Genomic DNA, 16,695 nt, shown 5'->3' with positions numbered 1-16,695 from the left:
GTTTCTCGGCATGCCAGCTCTTCCCCTGAAAGCCCTAAACCCACACCAGCTCCAGGGTCCCGCCGAGAGATTTCTTCTTCTCCTGCATCCAAGAGTCGCTCACATGGCCGAACAAAACGGGAAAAGTCACATTCTCATACTCCTTCTCGTAGGGTGGGAAGGTCCCGTAGCCCCACCACCACTAAGAGGGGGAGATCTAGGTCTCGAACCCCTACTAAGAGAGGTCATTCTCGGTCCCGGTCCCCTCAGTGGCGTAGGTCCCGGTCTGCACAGAGGTGGGGACGATCTAGAAGTCCTCAGCGACGTGGCCGCTCTAGGTCTCCTCAGCGACCAGCCTGGTCCAGGAGCAGAAATACCCAGAGAAGAGGCAGGTCTAGATCAGCAAGGCGAGGGAGGTCACACTCTAGATCCCCTGCCACTAGGGGTAGATCTCGGTCTAGAACACCAGCGCGGAGGGGCAGGTCTCGGTCTAGGACACCCGCCAGACGGAGATCACGATCTAGAACACCCACTAGGCGCAGGTCTCGGTCTAGAACACCAACCCGGAGAGGCAGGTCTCGGTCAAGGACACCTGCTAGGCGCAGATCTAGGACCCGATCACCAGTACGACGGAGGTCTCGTAGTAGATCACCAGCCAGGAGAAGTGGCAGGTCTCGATCTAGAACCCCAGCCAGACGTGGCAGGTCTCGGTCTAGAACCCCAGCCAGACGTGGCAGGTCACGGTCTAGAACCCCGGCCAGACGAAGTGGTCGGTCACCGTCTAGAACCCCAGCCAGGAGAGGGAGATCTCGATCTAGGACACCAGCAAGACGAGGGCGATCCCGTAGTAGAAGTCTAGTTAGACGGGGAAGATCCCATTCTAGAACACCACAAAGAAGAGGCAGGTCTGGTTCATCATCAGAAAGGAAGAACAAATCTAGAACGTCACAGAGGAGCAGGTCCAACTCAAGCCCAGAAATGAAAAAATCTCGAGTTTCTTCGAGGCGGAGCAGGTCTCTCTCTTCACCAAGGTCCAAAGCAAAATCCCGCTTGTCTTTGAGGCGAAGTCTTTCAGGGTCCTCTCCACGCCCTAAACAAAAGTCTCAGACACCAAGGCGCAGTCGCTCTGGGTCATCCCAGCCTAAAGCTGAATCTAGAACACCACTAAGGCGAAGTCGCTCTGGTTCTTCTCCTCCTCCTAATCAGAAATCTAAAACACCATCAAGACAAAGTCATTCCAGTTCATCTCCTCAACCTAAAGTGAAATCTGGAACGCCCCCACAGCAAGGGTCTGTAACAAGTCCTCAGGCAAATGAACAATCTTCAACACCACAAGGACGGAGCCGTTCTGAATCATCGCCTGACCCTGAGGTGAAGTCTAGGACCCCTTTGAGACATAGCTGCTCTGGGTCGTCTCCTAGAGTGAAATCTAGCACACCTCTAAGAAGGAGCAGATCTGGATCGTCATCTCCACAACCCAAAGTGAAGGCGAAAACATCACCAATCCAAAGCCAGTCTGGCTCCTCTTCACCAAGTCCTAGTAGAGTAACATCTAAAACACCTCCAAGGCAAAGCAGATCAGAGTCTCCCTGCTCCAAGGTGGAATCTAGATTGTTGCAAAGACACAGCCATTCTAGATCCTCCTCTCCAGATACCAAAGTGAAACCTGGAACACCACTAAGACAGAGTCACTCAGGGTCTACTTCTCCATGCCCCAAAGTGAAGCCCCAGACTCCACCAGGGCATAACCTTCCTGGGTCAAAGTCATTGTGTTCCCAAGAGAAGTCTGAAGATTCACCAGCACAAAGTTGCTCTGGATCCTTCTCTCTCTGTCCAGGAGTAAAGTCTAGCACACCACCTGGAGAGAGCTATTTCAGTTCCTCATCTCTGCAACAGAAAGGACAATCTTCAACTTCACCGGACCCTAGATTGGGTATTTCAAGTCCAGAAATGAGACAGAGTCATTCTGAATCTCCATCTCTGCAGAGCAAATCTCAGACACCTCCTAAGGGTGGCCAGTCCAGGTCCTCATCTCCAATCACTGAGCTGGCACCCAGATCTCCAACAAGACAAGATAGAAGTGAATTGTCAGCAAGTCCTAGGCTGAAATCCAGAATGTCTCCTGAGCAGAGTAGGTCTCAGTCTGACTCTTCCCCATATCCTGCAATGGACTCTAAGTCTCTTCTGGGGCAGAGTAGATTGGAGCCTTCTGAATCTAAAGAGAATGCTGGCTTACTCCTTCAGGAAGATGTTACTGCATCATCTCCAAGACCAAAAGACAAATTGAGTCCTCCTTTGGTGCAGGATAGGCCTGAGTCCTCACCAGTACTCAAAGACACCCCTAGAACACCATCAAGGGAAAGTGGTGGTGTTGGGTCATCTCCAGATACAAGAGACCAAAGTAGTGCTTTAGCTAAGCCAAGCCAAGATGAGGAATTAATGGAGGTGGTAGAGAAATCTGAAGAATCATCAAATCAGGTCCTGCCCCATTTGTCTCCAGAACTTAAAGAAATGGCTAGAAGTAACTTTGAATCATCTCCTGAAATAGAAGAGAGGCCTGCTGTGTCTTTGACTCTTGACCAAAGCCAGTCGCAGGTGGCTTTGGAAGAAGTCCCTGCAGTGGCTTCAACTTGGAGTGGGCCACATTTTTCTCCAGAACGTAAAGAACTGTCTAACTCCCCTCCCAGGGAGAATAGCTTTGGATCACCTTTAGAATTTAGAAACTCAGGTCCTGTTGCAGAAATGAATACTGGATTTTCTCCTGAGGTTAAAGAAGATTTGCATGGACCTTTTCCTAATCAGCTAGAGACAGAACCATCTCTAGACATGAAAGAACAATCAACAAGGTCCTCCAGACACAGCAGTTCTGAGTTATCCCCAGATGCAGTGGAAAAAGCAGGAATGTCTTCAAATCAGAGTGTTTCGTCGCCAGTGCTTGATGCTATACCCAGAACACCCTCAAGGGAAAGAAGTACTTCTGCATCTTCTCCTGAACTGAAAGATGGTTTACCCAGAACCCCCTCAAGGAGAAGCAGGTCTGGGTCTTCCCCAGGCCTTAGAGATGGGTCTGGGACTCCATCAAGGCACAGCTTATCTGGGTCCTCTCCTGGAATGAAAGATATACCTAGAACACCATCCAGGGGAAGAAGTGAATGTGATTCCTCTCCAGAACCAAAGGCTTTGCCTCAGACTCCTAGGCCAAGGAGTCGTTCTCCATCATCCCCAGAACTCAACAACAAGTGTCTTACCCCCCAGAGAGAAAGAAGTGGTTCAGAATCATCAGTTGAACAAAAGACTGTGGTTAGGACTCCTCTTGGGCAGAGACGTCTGTCTGGATCTTCTCAAGAACTTGATGGGAAACCCAGTGCATCCCCTCAGGAGGGAAGTGAATCAGACTCTTCCCCGGATTCTAAAGCTAAGACACGAGTGCCACTTAGACAGAGGAGTCGCTCGGTATCATCTCCAGAGGTTGACAGCAAATCCCGGCCTTCTCCTCGGCGTTGTAGGTCTGGCTCATCCCCTGAAGTTAAAGATAAGCCAAGAGCAGCACCCAGGGCGCAGAGTGGTTCTGATTCCTCTCCTGAACACAAGGTTCCTGCCCCTCGGGTCCTTCCTAGACGAAGCAGATCTGGTTCATCAAGCAAAGGCAGAGGCCCTTCTCCTGAAGGAAGCAGCAGTTCTGAGTCCTCTCCAGAACACCCTCCCAAATCCAGAACTGCTAGAAGAAGCTCTAGGTTGTCACCAGAGCCCAAGACCAAGTCTCGCACTCCACCTCGCCGTCGCAGCTCTCGATCATCTCCTGAGCTGACTAGGAAGACCAGACTCTCCCGTAGAAGCCGCTCTGCATCGTCCTCACCAGAGACTCGCTCTAGAACTCCCCCAAGACGCCGAAGGAGTCCTTCAGTTTCTTCCCCAGAGCCAGCTGAAAAGTCGAGATCCTCACGCCGGCGCCGTTCAGCTTCATCTCCACGCACAAAGACAACTTCAAGGAGAGGCCGTTCTCCTTCACCAAAGCCTCGAGGGCTCCAGAGGTCCCGTTCCCGCTCAAGGAGGGAGAAAACCAGAACAACCCGACGTCGAGATAGGTCCGGATCTTCTCAGTCAACCTCTCGGAGAAGACAGCGGAGTCGGTCAAGGTCTCGGGTAACTCGGCGTCGTAGGGGAGGCTCTGGTTATCATTCAAGGTCTCCTGCCCGGCAGGAGAGTTCTCGAACCTCCTCTCGACGTCGAAGAGGCCGCTCTCGGACACCCCCAACCAGTCGGAAGCGGTCCCGCTCACGCACATCACCAGCCCCGTGGAAACGCTCCAGGTCTCGGGCCTCTCCAGCCACTCACCGGCGATCAAGGTCCAGAACACCTCTGGTCAGCCGACGTAGGTCCAGGTCTCGGACTTCACCAGTCAGTCGGAGACGATCGAGGTCCAGGACATCAGTGACAAGAAGAAGATCTCGATCAAGAGCTTCCCCAGTGAGTCGAAGGCGATCCAGGTCCAGAACACCACCAGTAACCCGCCGTCGTTCAAGGTCCAGAACACCAACTCGCCGGCGCTCCCGTTCTAGAACTCCACCAGTGACTCGGAGAAGGTCCAGATCTAGGACTCCACCAGTAACCAGGAGGCGATCTCGAAGCAGAACCTCTCCTATCACTCGCAGAAGATCGAGATCTAGAACGTCCCCAGTTACCCGCAGGAGATCAAGATCTCGCACATCTCCAGTAACTCGAAGGCGATCCCGCTCTCGAACCTCTCCAGTGACACGCCGCCGATCTAGGTCCCGAACACCTCCAGCTATTCGGCGCCGCTCTAGGTCTCGAACCCCACTGTTGCCACGCAAGCGTTCACGGAGTCGCTCTCCGCTTGCTATTCGCCGCCGTTCTAGATCCCGTACTCCGCGAACAACTCGGGGCAAACGGTCCTTAACAAGATCTCCTCCAGCTATCCGCAGGCGTTCTGCATCTGGAAGTAGTTCTGATCGCTCACGTTCTGCTACTCCTCCAGCAACAAGAAATCATTCTGGTTCTCGAACGCCCCCGGTAGCACTCAATAGCTCCAGAATGAGCTGCTTCAGTCGTCCTAGCATGTCACCAACTCCTCTCGACCGCTGTAGATCACCTGGAATGCTCGAACCCCTCGGCAACTCTAGAACACCCATGTCTGTCCTCCAGCAAGCTGGTGGTTCCATGATGGATGGTCCAGGTCCTCGCATTCCTGATCACCCAAGAACGTCTGTGCCAGAAAACCATGCTCAGTCTAGAATTGCACTTGCCCTGACGGCCATCAGTCTTGGCACTGCTCGGCCTCCTCCGTCCATGTCTGCAGCTGGCCTTGCTGCAAGAATGTCCCAGGTTCCAGCTCCAGTGCCTCTCATGAGTCTCAGAACAGCCCCAGCTGCCAGCCTTGCCAGCAGGATTCCTGCAGCCTCTGCAGCAGCCATGAACCTGGCCAGTGCCAGAACACCTGCCATCCCAGCAGCAGTGAACCTGGCTGACTCAAGAACACCAGCTGCAGCAGCAGCCATGAACTTGGCCAGCCCCAGAACAGCAGTGGCACCTTCGGCTGTGAACCTCGCTGACCCCCGTACCCCAACAGCCCCAGCTGTGAACCTAGCAGGAGCCAGAACCCCGGCTGCTTTGGCAGCTTTGAGTCTCACGGGCTCTGGCACACCCCCGACAGCTGCAAATTATCCGTCCAGCTCCAGAACACCCCAGGCTCCGGCCCCTGCAAACCTGGTGGGTCCTAGATCTGCACATGCCACAGCACCTGTGAATATTGCCAGCTCCAGAACGCCTCCAGCATTGGCCCCTGCAAACCTCAGTAGTGCTAGAATGGCTCCAGCCTTGTCTGGTGCAAACCTCACCAGCCCCAGGGTGCCTCTCTCTGCCTATGAGCGCATTAGTGGCAGAACCTCACCACCGCTCCTGGACCGAGCCAGGTCTAGAACCCCACCAGGAGGCCCAGGCTCCAGAACCCCACCATCTGCCCCAAGCCAGTCTAGGATGACATCTGAGCGGGCTCCCTCCCCTGCTTCTAGAATGGCCCAGGCTTCACAGTCTGTTCTTCCTCCAGCTCAGGATCGGCCTAGGTCCCCTGTGCCATCTGCTTTTTCTGACCAATCCCGATCTTTGCTTGCCCAGACCACCCCTGTAGCCGGGTCTCAGTCTCTTTCCTCCGGGACGGTGGCAAAAACCACCTCCTCTGCTGGTGACCACAATGGCATGCTCTCTGGCCCTGTCCCTGGGGTGTCCCACCCAGAGGGTGGGCAACCACCTGCCTCTACGGGGGCCCAGCAGCCTTCTGCAGTGGCTGCCCTGCAGCCAGCAAAGGAGCGGCGGAGTTCGTCATCGTCCTCCTCCTCTAGCTCCTCCTCTTCGTCATCGTCATCGTCATCGTCATCCTCCTCTTCCTCTGGGTCCAGTTCTAGCGACTCGGAGGGCTCTAGCCTTCCCACTCAACCTGAGGTAGCACTGAAGAGGTGAGGGGACTTTTAGAATTTGTCTACGGGGAAGGTTTAGGGGATGGTTGGTGGGGGTGGGGAGGGAGAAGCCCTATCCAGAGGTCCTTGGCTCTTTGAGGAGGTATGGGGATCCTGACCCTTAAGCTGGGGGTAGAAGAGAATGCTGGGTGGGGGCAGTGGTGGGGGGAGGAGTGGGACAGATAAAAGTCTCAAAAGGTTAATTCTCTAGAGGATAATGATAAGTTTTCCGTCTCTACAGAGGACAGAACTAGAGGAAATGGACTTAATTTTACAGCAGGAGGGATGGCAGTTAGACCTCAAGAGGAACTCCCTGGGCTGGAAGGATCTTCAGAGGTCATCCTATCCCTCTCCCTGCCTCCAGGCAGGACGGCCCCACCCCCAGCCAACCTTCATGCACAGAGGCCTCCCCAAGCTGCGGCTCTCCTCTCCGAGGAAGGAGACCACCCAGCTCGGCTTCCACACCTGAGCCCAGGGGCCTTATTCCTCCATCAGGGACATTCTTGAGGTTTAACCTTGATCCCTTTTGCTGCGGGCCCCAGCCTGTTGCTTGTGTTAGCAGAGGTTGGGTCAGCTGGGGCCACTGCTCTCCAGAGAATGCAATGCGCTCACCAGCTCCCGGCTTGGAGAGTCCCAGGGCCTTTCTCAGGCACCCCTCCCCCACTGCCGTTCCTCCAGGCCAAGGAAGGTAGGGTTGGGGCTGGGGCAGCTTATCTCCTTGTGACACACTCTTCTCCCACAGGGTCCCTAGCCCCGCCCCAGCCCCAAAGGAGGCTGTTCGAGAAGGACGTCCTCAGGAGCCAACTCCAGCCAAGCGGAAGAGGCGTTCTAGCAGCTCCAGTTCCAGTTCCTCCTCCTCTTCATCATCATCCTCTTCTTCCTCCTCCTCTTCCTCCTCCTCCTCCTCCTCTTCCTCCTCTTCTTCCTCCTCTTCCTCCTCTACTTCTTCTTCCCCTTCCCCTGCTAAGCCTGGTCCTCAGGCCTTGCCCAAACCTGCAAGCCCCAAGAAGCCACCCCCTGGTGAGAGGAGGTGAGTGCTGCCTTGTTTGAGATGGAAGGGGTGGGATGTGACCCTGGGGTGTGAGATCCCTGTTGGGCTGTCTTACGTGGACTGTGATGTCTGGTTGTATGGGAGAAGTTGGGCTCTTCTCTCCCTGCTACTCCATTGTGCCCTGTTCTGGCAGAGGGCTGTACCATCCAAGTGAGTGCTCAGGCCAGAATTGGGAGTCATAGGTTTCTTCCTCTCCCTACCCCTAACATGCTCCCATGTTCCAGGGATTCTAGCTTTTAAGTCTCCCTGTTGCTACAGCCAGGCCTCTCTGGTCTGGCCACCATCATCTTCTCCGGACTCTATCCACAGCCTCTTCCCTGTCTCCCTGCCTCCACGCCATTCTCTTCCACACGTAGCCAGAGGGATCTTTCTAAAACGCACATCTGGTTACTCCCTTCACTCCACAAATCCTTCCGGGACGCCCTGTGGCCTGCAGGATAAAGCCCCACCTCTGCGGGAATGGCGTGTGAGGCTCTTCACCAACTGGCCTTGCCTGCCCTGTGTTCTCCTCTCCTGCCCGCCCCCCACACATGCCCTGTGCTCCAGCCACACTCAGCGCCTTGCAGTCTAAGGAGAACCCCATGCCTTTGGACATGCTGTTCCTCCTGCCTGGAATTCCCTTGTCCGCCTGGTGAACTCCTCGTTCTGCAAGACTCCGCTCAAACAGCACCTTCAAGAAGACTACCCTGCCCCTTCCCTGCCCTGCCCCGCCCCATCCCCTCCCCACGTCTCCCTCCCCTGGGTCCCCTGACCCATGTATATCAGTCCTGCGGGGCTGCTTCCCACACACGGGGCCAAGCAAGCCTCCCTTGGCCTGCCTTCAGACTGAGTCCCTCCAAGGGCAGGGACTGTCTTTATCTTTGCCTCCCCCCGCTGCACCCCGTACCCCGCCCGTTCGGGCACTCGGTGGATGGTGTGCGGGCGGATGGGTGAGTGAGCGGACGAAGGTGGGTCTGAGGTTGGCCCCGTGTGGTATGAGGTTTGGTGGTCAGGACCTGGGGTGGTGGTCCTGAGTGCTGGCTGGTGGGTTTGGAAGAGAGCGGCACTATGGGGACCTACTCTGATTCCTAGGTCCCGCAGCCCCCGGAAGCCAATAGACTCTCTTCGGGACTCCCGGTCCCTCAGCTACTCGCCTGCCGAGCGCCGCGGCCCCTCACCCCAGCCCTCGCTACGAGACCAGCAGAGGTAGGGTAGCCAGTGTGTCTCAGTCTGGCCACCACTGACTAATGAATTTTTGAGGGCCCAGTGTGCCAGGGGTTGGTGGTGCCCTGTACATGGACTCATGTCTGTTGTTCACTGCAGCAACAGCGAGCGGGGTTCCCGGAGAGGCCAGCGTGGGGACAGCCGCTCCCCGGGCCACAAGCGCAGGAGAGAGACACCTAGTCCCCGTGCATCTGCCCGGCACCGGTCCTCCAGGTCTGTCTTAGTCACACTCTAGGGTTGGGCTCCCTTCCTAGAGTTCCAGGCTTGCCTCCGCATTGATAACTCGCTTCTGTTTCAGGTCTCCGTGAATCTTTTTGGGGGAATTCCACCACACCCCAAGTTCTGGAGCCACAGGGAGTGCCCCCTTTCTCCCCAGCAGAGCCGTGGGAGGGGTCCTTGTCTGCCCACCCCCTCCCTGAACCCTGGCAGCATCTTGTGAGGAGGACTCCCTTCTTTCTCTCCCTCTTCCTTTTTTTGTTTTTTTTTTTTTTTGTTCCTGTGAAATGTTACTCTGTGAGTTTTTCCTGGTTCACATGTTTTGGGGGGTTTGGGGTGGGTGGGAATGAGAATGGGAGTTGTGGGAGGGGAGAATACAGCTTGGAACTCCCAGCTCTTGAGTTAGAAAGGGCCTGGGAAACACTGCCCCCCTTTTATCCCCAAGTTTCTGGGGGGGGAAATGAAGGTTTGGGTCTTGGGAACCTGAGTGAGGTATTCCTGGAAGGGGCAGGAGTTGAAATTAGTTGGCCTTTCCTGGCCTCCCAGTGAGGTTGTGGCCCCCTCCCCCCAACTTTTCTTCACGTTTCTTAAAGGCATTTTGGTTTTTTAAAATCTGTACAGCAAGAGCAACTTTTTCTGTCAAATAAAAATGAGAAATGCAGGAACTGGGTCTACAGACTGTTTATTGAGGGAGGAGCCACTTGGGGTGGCTCTAGGCTATGGATTCCCGCAGAACCCTCTCCCAAATTGACGCTGGCTTTCTAGCTGATAACCAGCATGCTGGGAGGGGACCACTCTGAAGGCTGGCCTGAAGGATAGGATAGCTGGATCCAGAGAGCTTGTCCAGAAGGCCAGCCTGGTAAGCCTGAGGAGTGGGCTGTAGTGGGTCCCACCCCAGTGAGGGTGTGCAGAAAGAGGCAGCAACCAGGCAGACACCCAAATCTTTTTATTGGGGGAGAAGTGGGGGCGCTGCGGCGGCCCACTCACTGCACAGCTTGTTCATTGGCGCTGCTTCCCGAGTCCTGTGGCTTCATCACGTCCGGCAGCTCAGGGGGGCTAGAGAAGGGCTCAATGCGCAGGGCCTCAAAAGCATCATCTGGTGGAGAGGAAAGTAGAGAGCTCGAGGAGGGGTGGCCACTACAAAGGACCAACCTGACCCTGCTCCCTTCCCCCATCCTGGGGCCCTTCTCACCCTCTGCTTCCCTCAGTGAGCCTCTGGGCTGACCTGCATCCACCTACAATCTCCCCAAATCTCCCCCTCCTTGCTCCCTTAACACCTCTTATTCCTCCCCTAAATAGCTTCCCATTGTAATTTGAAGAAAAATCTCAAGTTCATGCCATTACATCTCTCCACCTGTCCTTGTGCTCCCCATGTTCCCACATCAAGTTCTTTTCCTGCCTCAGGGCCTTTGGTGGTCCCTAGCCTGCCACTCAGAATGACTGGCTGTTCTGGGCATCCAGGGGCACTCAAATATCACCTCTTCAGAGATGCCTTCCCCAGTCACTCTACGTTACACTACTACCCCACCCGTTTTGACCAGCTGCTTTCCTCACTGAACAGTAGCCCCAGGAAGACTTTTTCCTGTCTTGTTTCTGCTGTCACCTCAGCACAAAGCAAATGAACGCTATAACTTTTCTATTGTACTTCTACCTGGGAAACTCTCGACCTGACTTGGATTTCAACTGATTAGATTGCCCAGGGAGGAAGCTAGTCATGTCTGAGGACAGTTTTAACTGTCCTAACTTCTGGGGATCGGGGGCACTGCAACTGGCATCTAGTGAGTAGGTGGCCACCTTTGGTAGTGGCAGAGATGCTAAATAATCCTGCAATGCACAAGACAATCTCACCCAGGATTATCTGGTTCCAAATGTCAAACAATGCTGAAGTTAAGACACCAAGGCCAGCTTAATCACTAATTCATCTTCCAAACCACACATCTGCAATGACAACTCTTGCCTTCATCACCTCTCTCCATTCTTAGGAAAGTCCAGATGATGCCATTTAACACCTGACACTGTCATCTCCCTAACTAAGCAACCATTTTGGGGGTGGGGAGAGAGACCTGTCTCACCTTTACTGGAGCTGCAAAAGGAAACAAACCAGAAGTGTGTTTTTGCAAGTGGAAGTAGCCTGTGAGGGAAGCAAAGAACAGCCAGTCCACAGTCCACACTGCAGCCCCATAGGTGATGCCACCTGGGATCTAGTCACCACCACAACCTACGCTATAGCGTTGTCATGAGGAAAAAATAATCACCTGCAAGTCTACAGGGTGATTTTGTTCAAGTCAGAGAGGGGTACTTTGGGAGAATGCAGCCTGGCCTTGGCTTAGAATGAGATGTGCCTTCAGCCCTCGCCTGCCTGCCTCAGAAGGGCAGCCCTGTACAGCACCCAACCTGTAATCTGTACGAAGTCTGTACCAGTCCTGCACCTGCCTCAGCGTCACTGTGAGGGTTGAGGGAACCCATGTAAAGGCCCCTAAAAGGTTTCCTTTTCCTGAGCACTTGCAGGTGTACAGAGGCTCACGCTGCCTCGCTATGAGGCCAGTCCTTTACAGAGAGGGGCATGAAGTGAAGTAGCTGCCCCGGGACACAGCTGCTAAGGCCTCACAGTTACCCTTTTGTAACTGAAAAGAGTGGCTAAGGCTGTATGCTCTACTGAACCCTCAATACATTTTCTTACTGTAAGTCAGAAAAACAACTCCTTGTAACTTTATCCAAGTCTACTCAGCTATTCACACAGCCCCTGCCTGGGTCCACAGCTGTGGAAATTCCGTACAACCCCTTTTTAAATTTCCAGAGACAAAGAGAAAATTAAAATTATTTTTCTTGGGAAAAGGAGGTACACTGGAGGGAAATAAACCACCTCTACCCCTCAGGGTTTTAAACTTTGGGCAGGGTGGCGTGTGGTTGATGAGAATACAAGCTCTAGGGCACAAAGGGGCTGAACCTGATCTAACCTCCCAAGGCTCAACTTCCCTACCCTTAAAATGTTCATAACACAAGTCTGGCCTGTACAGGGATGCTGCCGAAATGCATCATGGAGACAGTGGCTGGCACAGTGCACAGCTCAGGCGAAGTCCTGGCAGCCTGCATCTGAACCGCGGCTCCCCGACATGACTGCCAGCAAGCCTCGGTGTCTGTGTCTCCAAAATAGGGAGGAAAGTGCTTGCCTCTCATGTTATGAAGAGGATTAGATGGGACAAGGGAAATAAAATGCAGAGCGTAGGGCCAGGTGATAGTCAAGAAGTTCTCTGTAAATGGAAGCTGGTACTGTGACTAGGGACCATTGAATCTTCCATGAAAAAGGCTTCAAGATCTACAAGAATCTCATTGTGGTTCTCGTTTCTAATGGGGAAACAAACACTATCACAAGATAATGCCTGCACTTTGTGGACTGTGGGAGACACTGTTCACCAGGCTTAGAGGAACAACTGCAGCCTCCCTGACAACCCCTTTCTTTGGCCATCTCCGCCTGGCCGCGGCCTCCTCACCTGCCCGGAAGGCTAGCCCCACAGTGGCTGGGGCCTGCGGCCGAGCCGTCTGGCTGGTGAAGCCACACTCGCCCAATGTCTTGCTGTCATCCAAAAGCTGGTCGTCCTGAGGAGAAAGGCAAGCAGGGTCTCAAGAGAGGACCCAGGAGGGGCCAGACCCAAAGACTTCTCTATTCTCTGGTCAGCAACTATACTGAAAGTCAGAAGAGAGACAAACCCCAAGTAGGACCCAGAACCAACTCAGAGTATATCAAAGACAGTTTTGAGCTACACCCAAAACTTCCCAAATCAGAACCTCCTAGGATAGGGCTCCAGAGTCCGATTTTTTCCTCTCCAAATTCCAGGTGAAACTAATTTCAACTGTCAGTGACCCAATCTGGCCACAGGCAAACCTCGTTGACTATCAGCTCTGTCATCTCGGATAAAGTGTTTTCTCCCCCCAACAGGGGCACTGGGGATTGAACCCAGGACTTTGTGCATGCCAAGCCCACGCTCTACCACTGAGCTATACTCCCTATCCCCTGGTTGATCTTTCTGATGTGAAGTTTTCCTATCTGCAAGATGGGAATTACTGGAATTCACAACTCACAGAGAAACCAGGTATCAATGAGCAAAGGACACAGAAAGCACAAGGGTTAGATGGTGGTGGTACGGGTCAGTGCCTGGGGTGCACGAGGTCCTGAGTTCAATCCCCGGTTAAGGGGAAAAGTAAGTAAATAAAAAAGAAAGCACAGCAAGTGGAACGAGCTCAGGCAGCAGGAAGGGTCCTAAACACCGAAGCCCCAGTAGGTTTCAAGAAGGAAAGATCTTTAGAGACAAAGAAAGTGAAGACTAAGTCTGGAGCGAAAGACCAATTTCCCAGTTTCCAGCCCGAATCAGATCAATGCACTTAAGTAAGGGACCTCGTGCTGCCAGAGGCCTGAATGAGGGGATGACACGCCGGATTCCCCAATGAAAACACCAAACCCCAAACCATCCTTGAATAATTGCAATTGGTTTTTAAGGAGGAAACGGAGGGCTTTTAGAACATGAGAAGATTAGAGAGTAATAAACAGCTTGTTGGGTGAAAAAGTGGTGGGACCTGACTCATCTTGATCAACACTATTTCTTTGTATTAAGGAGTGGGGTGGGGTGATGGTGGCATGGTGTGTAATGGGCTTGCAGAGGATTACGGGCATCGGGGTTCAAATCCTAACTCTGCTAATGACCTTGGGCTAGTTAAGTGGCCAACCCTGAGTCTCAGTTTCCTTAATCGCGGAGCAGGGATGTCAAGAGCCTGCACGTTGCGGGTGGGGCCGCTGTAGATTAGATGAGACGCTGGCCCTCGGCGTTCAGCAGCCTGGCGCGCGAATTTAAAGTCATCCTAATCGAGACCCCCCCGTACAGCGAGCGCTCTCGGGGCTTCATCGCCCCGAGTACGAGCAACGGCCCTACGCGGGGGAGTTCCGGCCCGCGGCCGCCGCTGTTTACTTCAACGACGCGGCCGCCGTGTGCCCACAGCTAGGCTCGGGCGGCTGTTCCCGGCCCCTGGACGCCCGGAATCGGCCAGACCGCACCTTGTACAGCCGCTGCTCGTCCGGCGGCCGCTTGAGGATGCCCTCGACGATGCGCTTCAGCTCAAACACGGTGCTCGACTCCTTGGCGTCAGTGAAGATGGTGGTTTTGTGGCGCCGGATCATGAGAAACACGTCCTGGGGGCGGCAGGCCGGCGTGAGCTTGGTGCCCGAGCTCCCCCCCAACTCGGCCCGCCGCCCCCGCCGCCCCCGCCGCCCCCGGCCCCAGCCCGGCGCCCCTCCCCCCGCGCCCGCTCACCATCGCGGCGGCTGCCTCTCCCCCTCGACGCGCCGGCGCAGCCGCGCTCCGCCCCGTTCCGGCAACCCTCGCGCCGGCCCCCAGCATGCCCCGCGGCCGGCGGCCCCTCCCCGCGGCTGCCATTTTAAGTAATCGGCAAGTGGGGGCGCTCCTGCTGAGCGTCCGGCCGCCATCTCCGCGCCGTGGGGCGGGGCAGTTCCGGTTGGCGGAGTGGCTGAGCTGGTGGAAATCCGGAAAGGACCGAACGCAGGCGGGACGCAGGAGGCGACGGCGCCATCTTGGGGGTGGCAAAAGCGACGTCCCCATGTTGATGCAGTCATGGGGAGGCCGGGCCGCAGGCCCCATCGTTCTTTTGGGGACATCGGGGTTAACTTCGCCAGCTCAGGGTACCTCACACTCCCAGAGAGAGTGAATGAATGATGTGTGTCTTAGTCGTCGGGACGGCAAGACATTCGCATCTCAGAGACACCTGGGCTGCTATGCTGGGGCGTCTGACTCATGGTTATGGGTCTCCCTGGCGGCCATTTTGAGGAGGTGTTAATTCTGGTTCTTTCGGCCACCGTATCGGAGAACTGTCCCCGTTTCCCCGTCATAGTAAGGATTATTTAATCCAGTTGAGAGGCTTTGTGGCGCGGCTGTTGGGGTTAGGGAGTGGGCCTGGCCAACATCCTTGGAAGAAGCAGCATGCGTGACTAGAGTGGGTGCTCGCGTTTCCCAGGAGGAGGAAGGGAGAGCCCCCTGACCCCTGGGGCCCTGGGCACTCGCCAGCTTCCGTGCCCTGGTCCTTGGCCCTGGCTGCCCTCTACAGGGGCATCCATACTAACAACTTAGGCCTCCCATGTTGGTAGTTGGACGCTCTCCTGTGTCGCCCCAAATTGCAGTTACACCAGAGTGAGGAAAGGAGGCTTTTCTCCCAACTACTGGCCGGGAGAGGGAGAGCGTCAGCTGGGTAATTGCTGGTGTGTGCCAGAGAAGGCCTGTGCGTGGCACCAGGCGAGAGATGAACCAGCGGGTGACTCTGGACTCCGAACAGCTCTTTACTTGTTGGGGCCACAATTTGAGAATTCTTCAGAGTGGGTAGAATCTGAAGATGCTGCCGCTTTAGCCCTTAATCAAGCTGGTGGCTAACCGTGTGCGCTCTGTGCTGAGACCTTCTGGGATTCAAATCCATGCTCTGCGCTGACTATGCAGCCCAGGGTGGTTAACCTCACCAAGGCTCAGTTTCCTCCTCTTTAAGACTGGAATATAACCGTTTGTAAAGTTTGTGGAGCCTCACTGTAAGCAGATAGGGTAGGAGGCGCCTGGAGAAAGAGAACCAGGCATGGCTTTCTTGACAGAAGAGAAGCCATTTTTGGCCTATGCCATTTTGTCATCTAAGCCTGGCCTCAGTGCCCCTGCATGAATATGCATGTACCCTTAGTTTAAATCTTCCCCAGTTTTGCTGTTTGGAGAGACATTGCTTTGGGAAAGATCCTTGGTGTTCTTAACTTGTTGCAAGTAAATCCTTCCTTCACCTGATCTTTGGCTTGGTTGTATCTTTTGGTTCGACAGCCACCAAGAGGTGAGCCCAGTTTTTGGGTAACACCACTAAGAGTTAGCACTCAATAAATGTTTCCTAAGCTAGAGCTATCGGCATTATTTTTGACTGCCAGCCTTTGACTCCTCAGGAGTCCACTGAAGTCCCTTTCCCTCCTGTGATTTCCCTCCCTGAGCTCAAGGCAGCCCTTCCCCTCAGAAGGGATCTCTGTGCACCCCATGGTGCTCTCCACTTGGGTCAGTTGCAGGAGGTGACTGCAGGCCTCCGCGTCTTTCAGTACAATGACACCTCCTGCAGCTCGAATGGGGTCAGGAGAGGTCTGAGGGAGGAGCAGGGGCTGAGCTCCCAGCACTTGGCTCTGTGGTCTAGCTTGGTGCAGGCTCTCCTTCCTGGGAACCTTGACAGACAGAATGGGAGTCTCAAGATGGTGGGTGAGCCAGCTGGTCAGCTGCTCCTGCTTCTCTGCACAGGAAATCCTCCTGGGCCCTTTCTGTCCCATTGCCTTAATCACCCGACGCTCACGATGGAGTCCCTCCCCGGCCTCCAGGCTTAGCCTATTGGGTCTCAGCATTGTGAGCCTTCTCCTCTGGTCTACTAAAAGCACTGAAGAATAAAGAGTAATAATCAATGACCACTAGTCACTAGTGTACCTCTCATTTGTAGTATTTTACAACTACTTTCATTTCCATCAGGGAAGTGACATAACTCAGTGTGGAACTGGAGTCAGTCACCCAGATTCAAATCCGGTTCCACCTCTTACCTGCTGTGGGTCTTAGGGCAAGTTACCTAGCCTCTCTAGGCTTGTCTCTTCATTCATGAAATGGGAAATGAGACCACTTCATGGGCGTTCGGAGATTAACTGAAAGCCCACCTGTGCCTGGCGAAGCATACATGCTCTGTGGGCAGCACTGAGTCATCTCCACTCTCCCTACAGCC

The 16,695-nt window shown here is 54.5% G+C and overlaps 2 protein-coding genes across 2 annotated transcripts; both read right to left on the bottom strand.

Annotated features, from left to right (window-relative positions):
- Positions 1 to 4,114: 4,114 nt before the first annotated feature.
- On the bottom strand, positions 4,115 to 8,095 carry LOC140687004 (uncharacterized). Its single transcript, XM_072942139.1, has 3 exons — positions 7,950 to 8,095; positions 6,245 to 6,417; positions 4,115 to 4,969 (listed from the first exon to the last, which is right to left on the bottom strand). Exons 1-3 carry the CDS (start codon positions 8,093 to 8,095, stop codon positions 4,311 to 4,313), a joined length of 978 nt encoding a protein of 325 aa, XP_072798240.1. The 3' UTR covers positions 4,115 to 4,310.
- Positions 8,096 to 9,585: 1,490 nt separating this feature from the next.
- Positions 9,586 to 14,360, bottom strand: ELOB (elongin B). Its single transcript, XM_031687041.2, has 4 exons — positions 14,223 to 14,360; positions 13,967 to 14,101; positions 12,411 to 12,516; positions 9,586 to 10,015 (listed from the first exon to the last, which is right to left on the bottom strand). Exons 1-4 carry the CDS (start codon positions 14,343 to 14,345, stop codon positions 9,903 to 9,905), a joined length of 477 nt encoding a protein of 158 aa, XP_031542901.2. The 5' UTR covers positions 14,346 to 14,360; the 3' UTR covers positions 9,586 to 9,902.
- Positions 14,361 to 16,695: the final 2,335 nt, after the last annotated feature.

The sequence above is a fragment of the Vicugna pacos genome, chromosome 18, assembly GCF_048564905.1.
Source record: "Vicugna pacos chromosome 18, VicPac4, whole genome shotgun sequence".
Taxonomy (NCBI): Eukaryota; Metazoa; Chordata; class Mammalia; order Artiodactyla; family Camelidae; genus Vicugna; species Vicugna pacos.
Note: the sequence above shows the minus strand (reverse complement) of the source record. Positions and strands in the feature narration are given on the sequence as shown.

Excerpts from the sequence above, each read along its gene's own strand:
- ELOB (XM_031687041.2), bottom strand. The coding sequence starts at position 14,345 with ATGGCAGCCGCGGGGAGGGGCCGCCGGCCGCGGGGCATGCTGGGGGCC. Across the intron at positions 12,517-13,966 it reads ACGAGCAGCGGCTGTACAAG|GACGACCAGCTTTTGGATGA; the intron begins GTGCGGTCTGGC and ends CTTTCTCCTCAG. Across the intron at positions 10,016-12,410 it reads GGGGCTAGCCTTCCGGGCAG|ATGATGCTTTTGAGGCCCTG; the intron begins GTGAGGAGGCCG and ends CCTCTCCACCAG.
- LOC140687004 (XM_072942139.1), bottom strand. The coding sequence starts at position 8,095 with ATGTCCAAAGGCATGGGGTTCTCCTTAGACTGCAAGGCGCTGAGTGTG. Across the intron at positions 6,418-7,949 it reads CACACGCCATTCCCGCAGAG|GCTAGAGCCCTCCGAGTCGC; the intron begins GTGGGGCTTTAT and ends TTGAGTGGGAAG. Across the intron at positions 4,970-6,244 it reads CTGGGCCCCCGTAGAGGCAG|GAGTAGCAGAACGTGAGCGA; the intron begins GTGGTTGCCCAC and ends TTGTTGCTGGAG.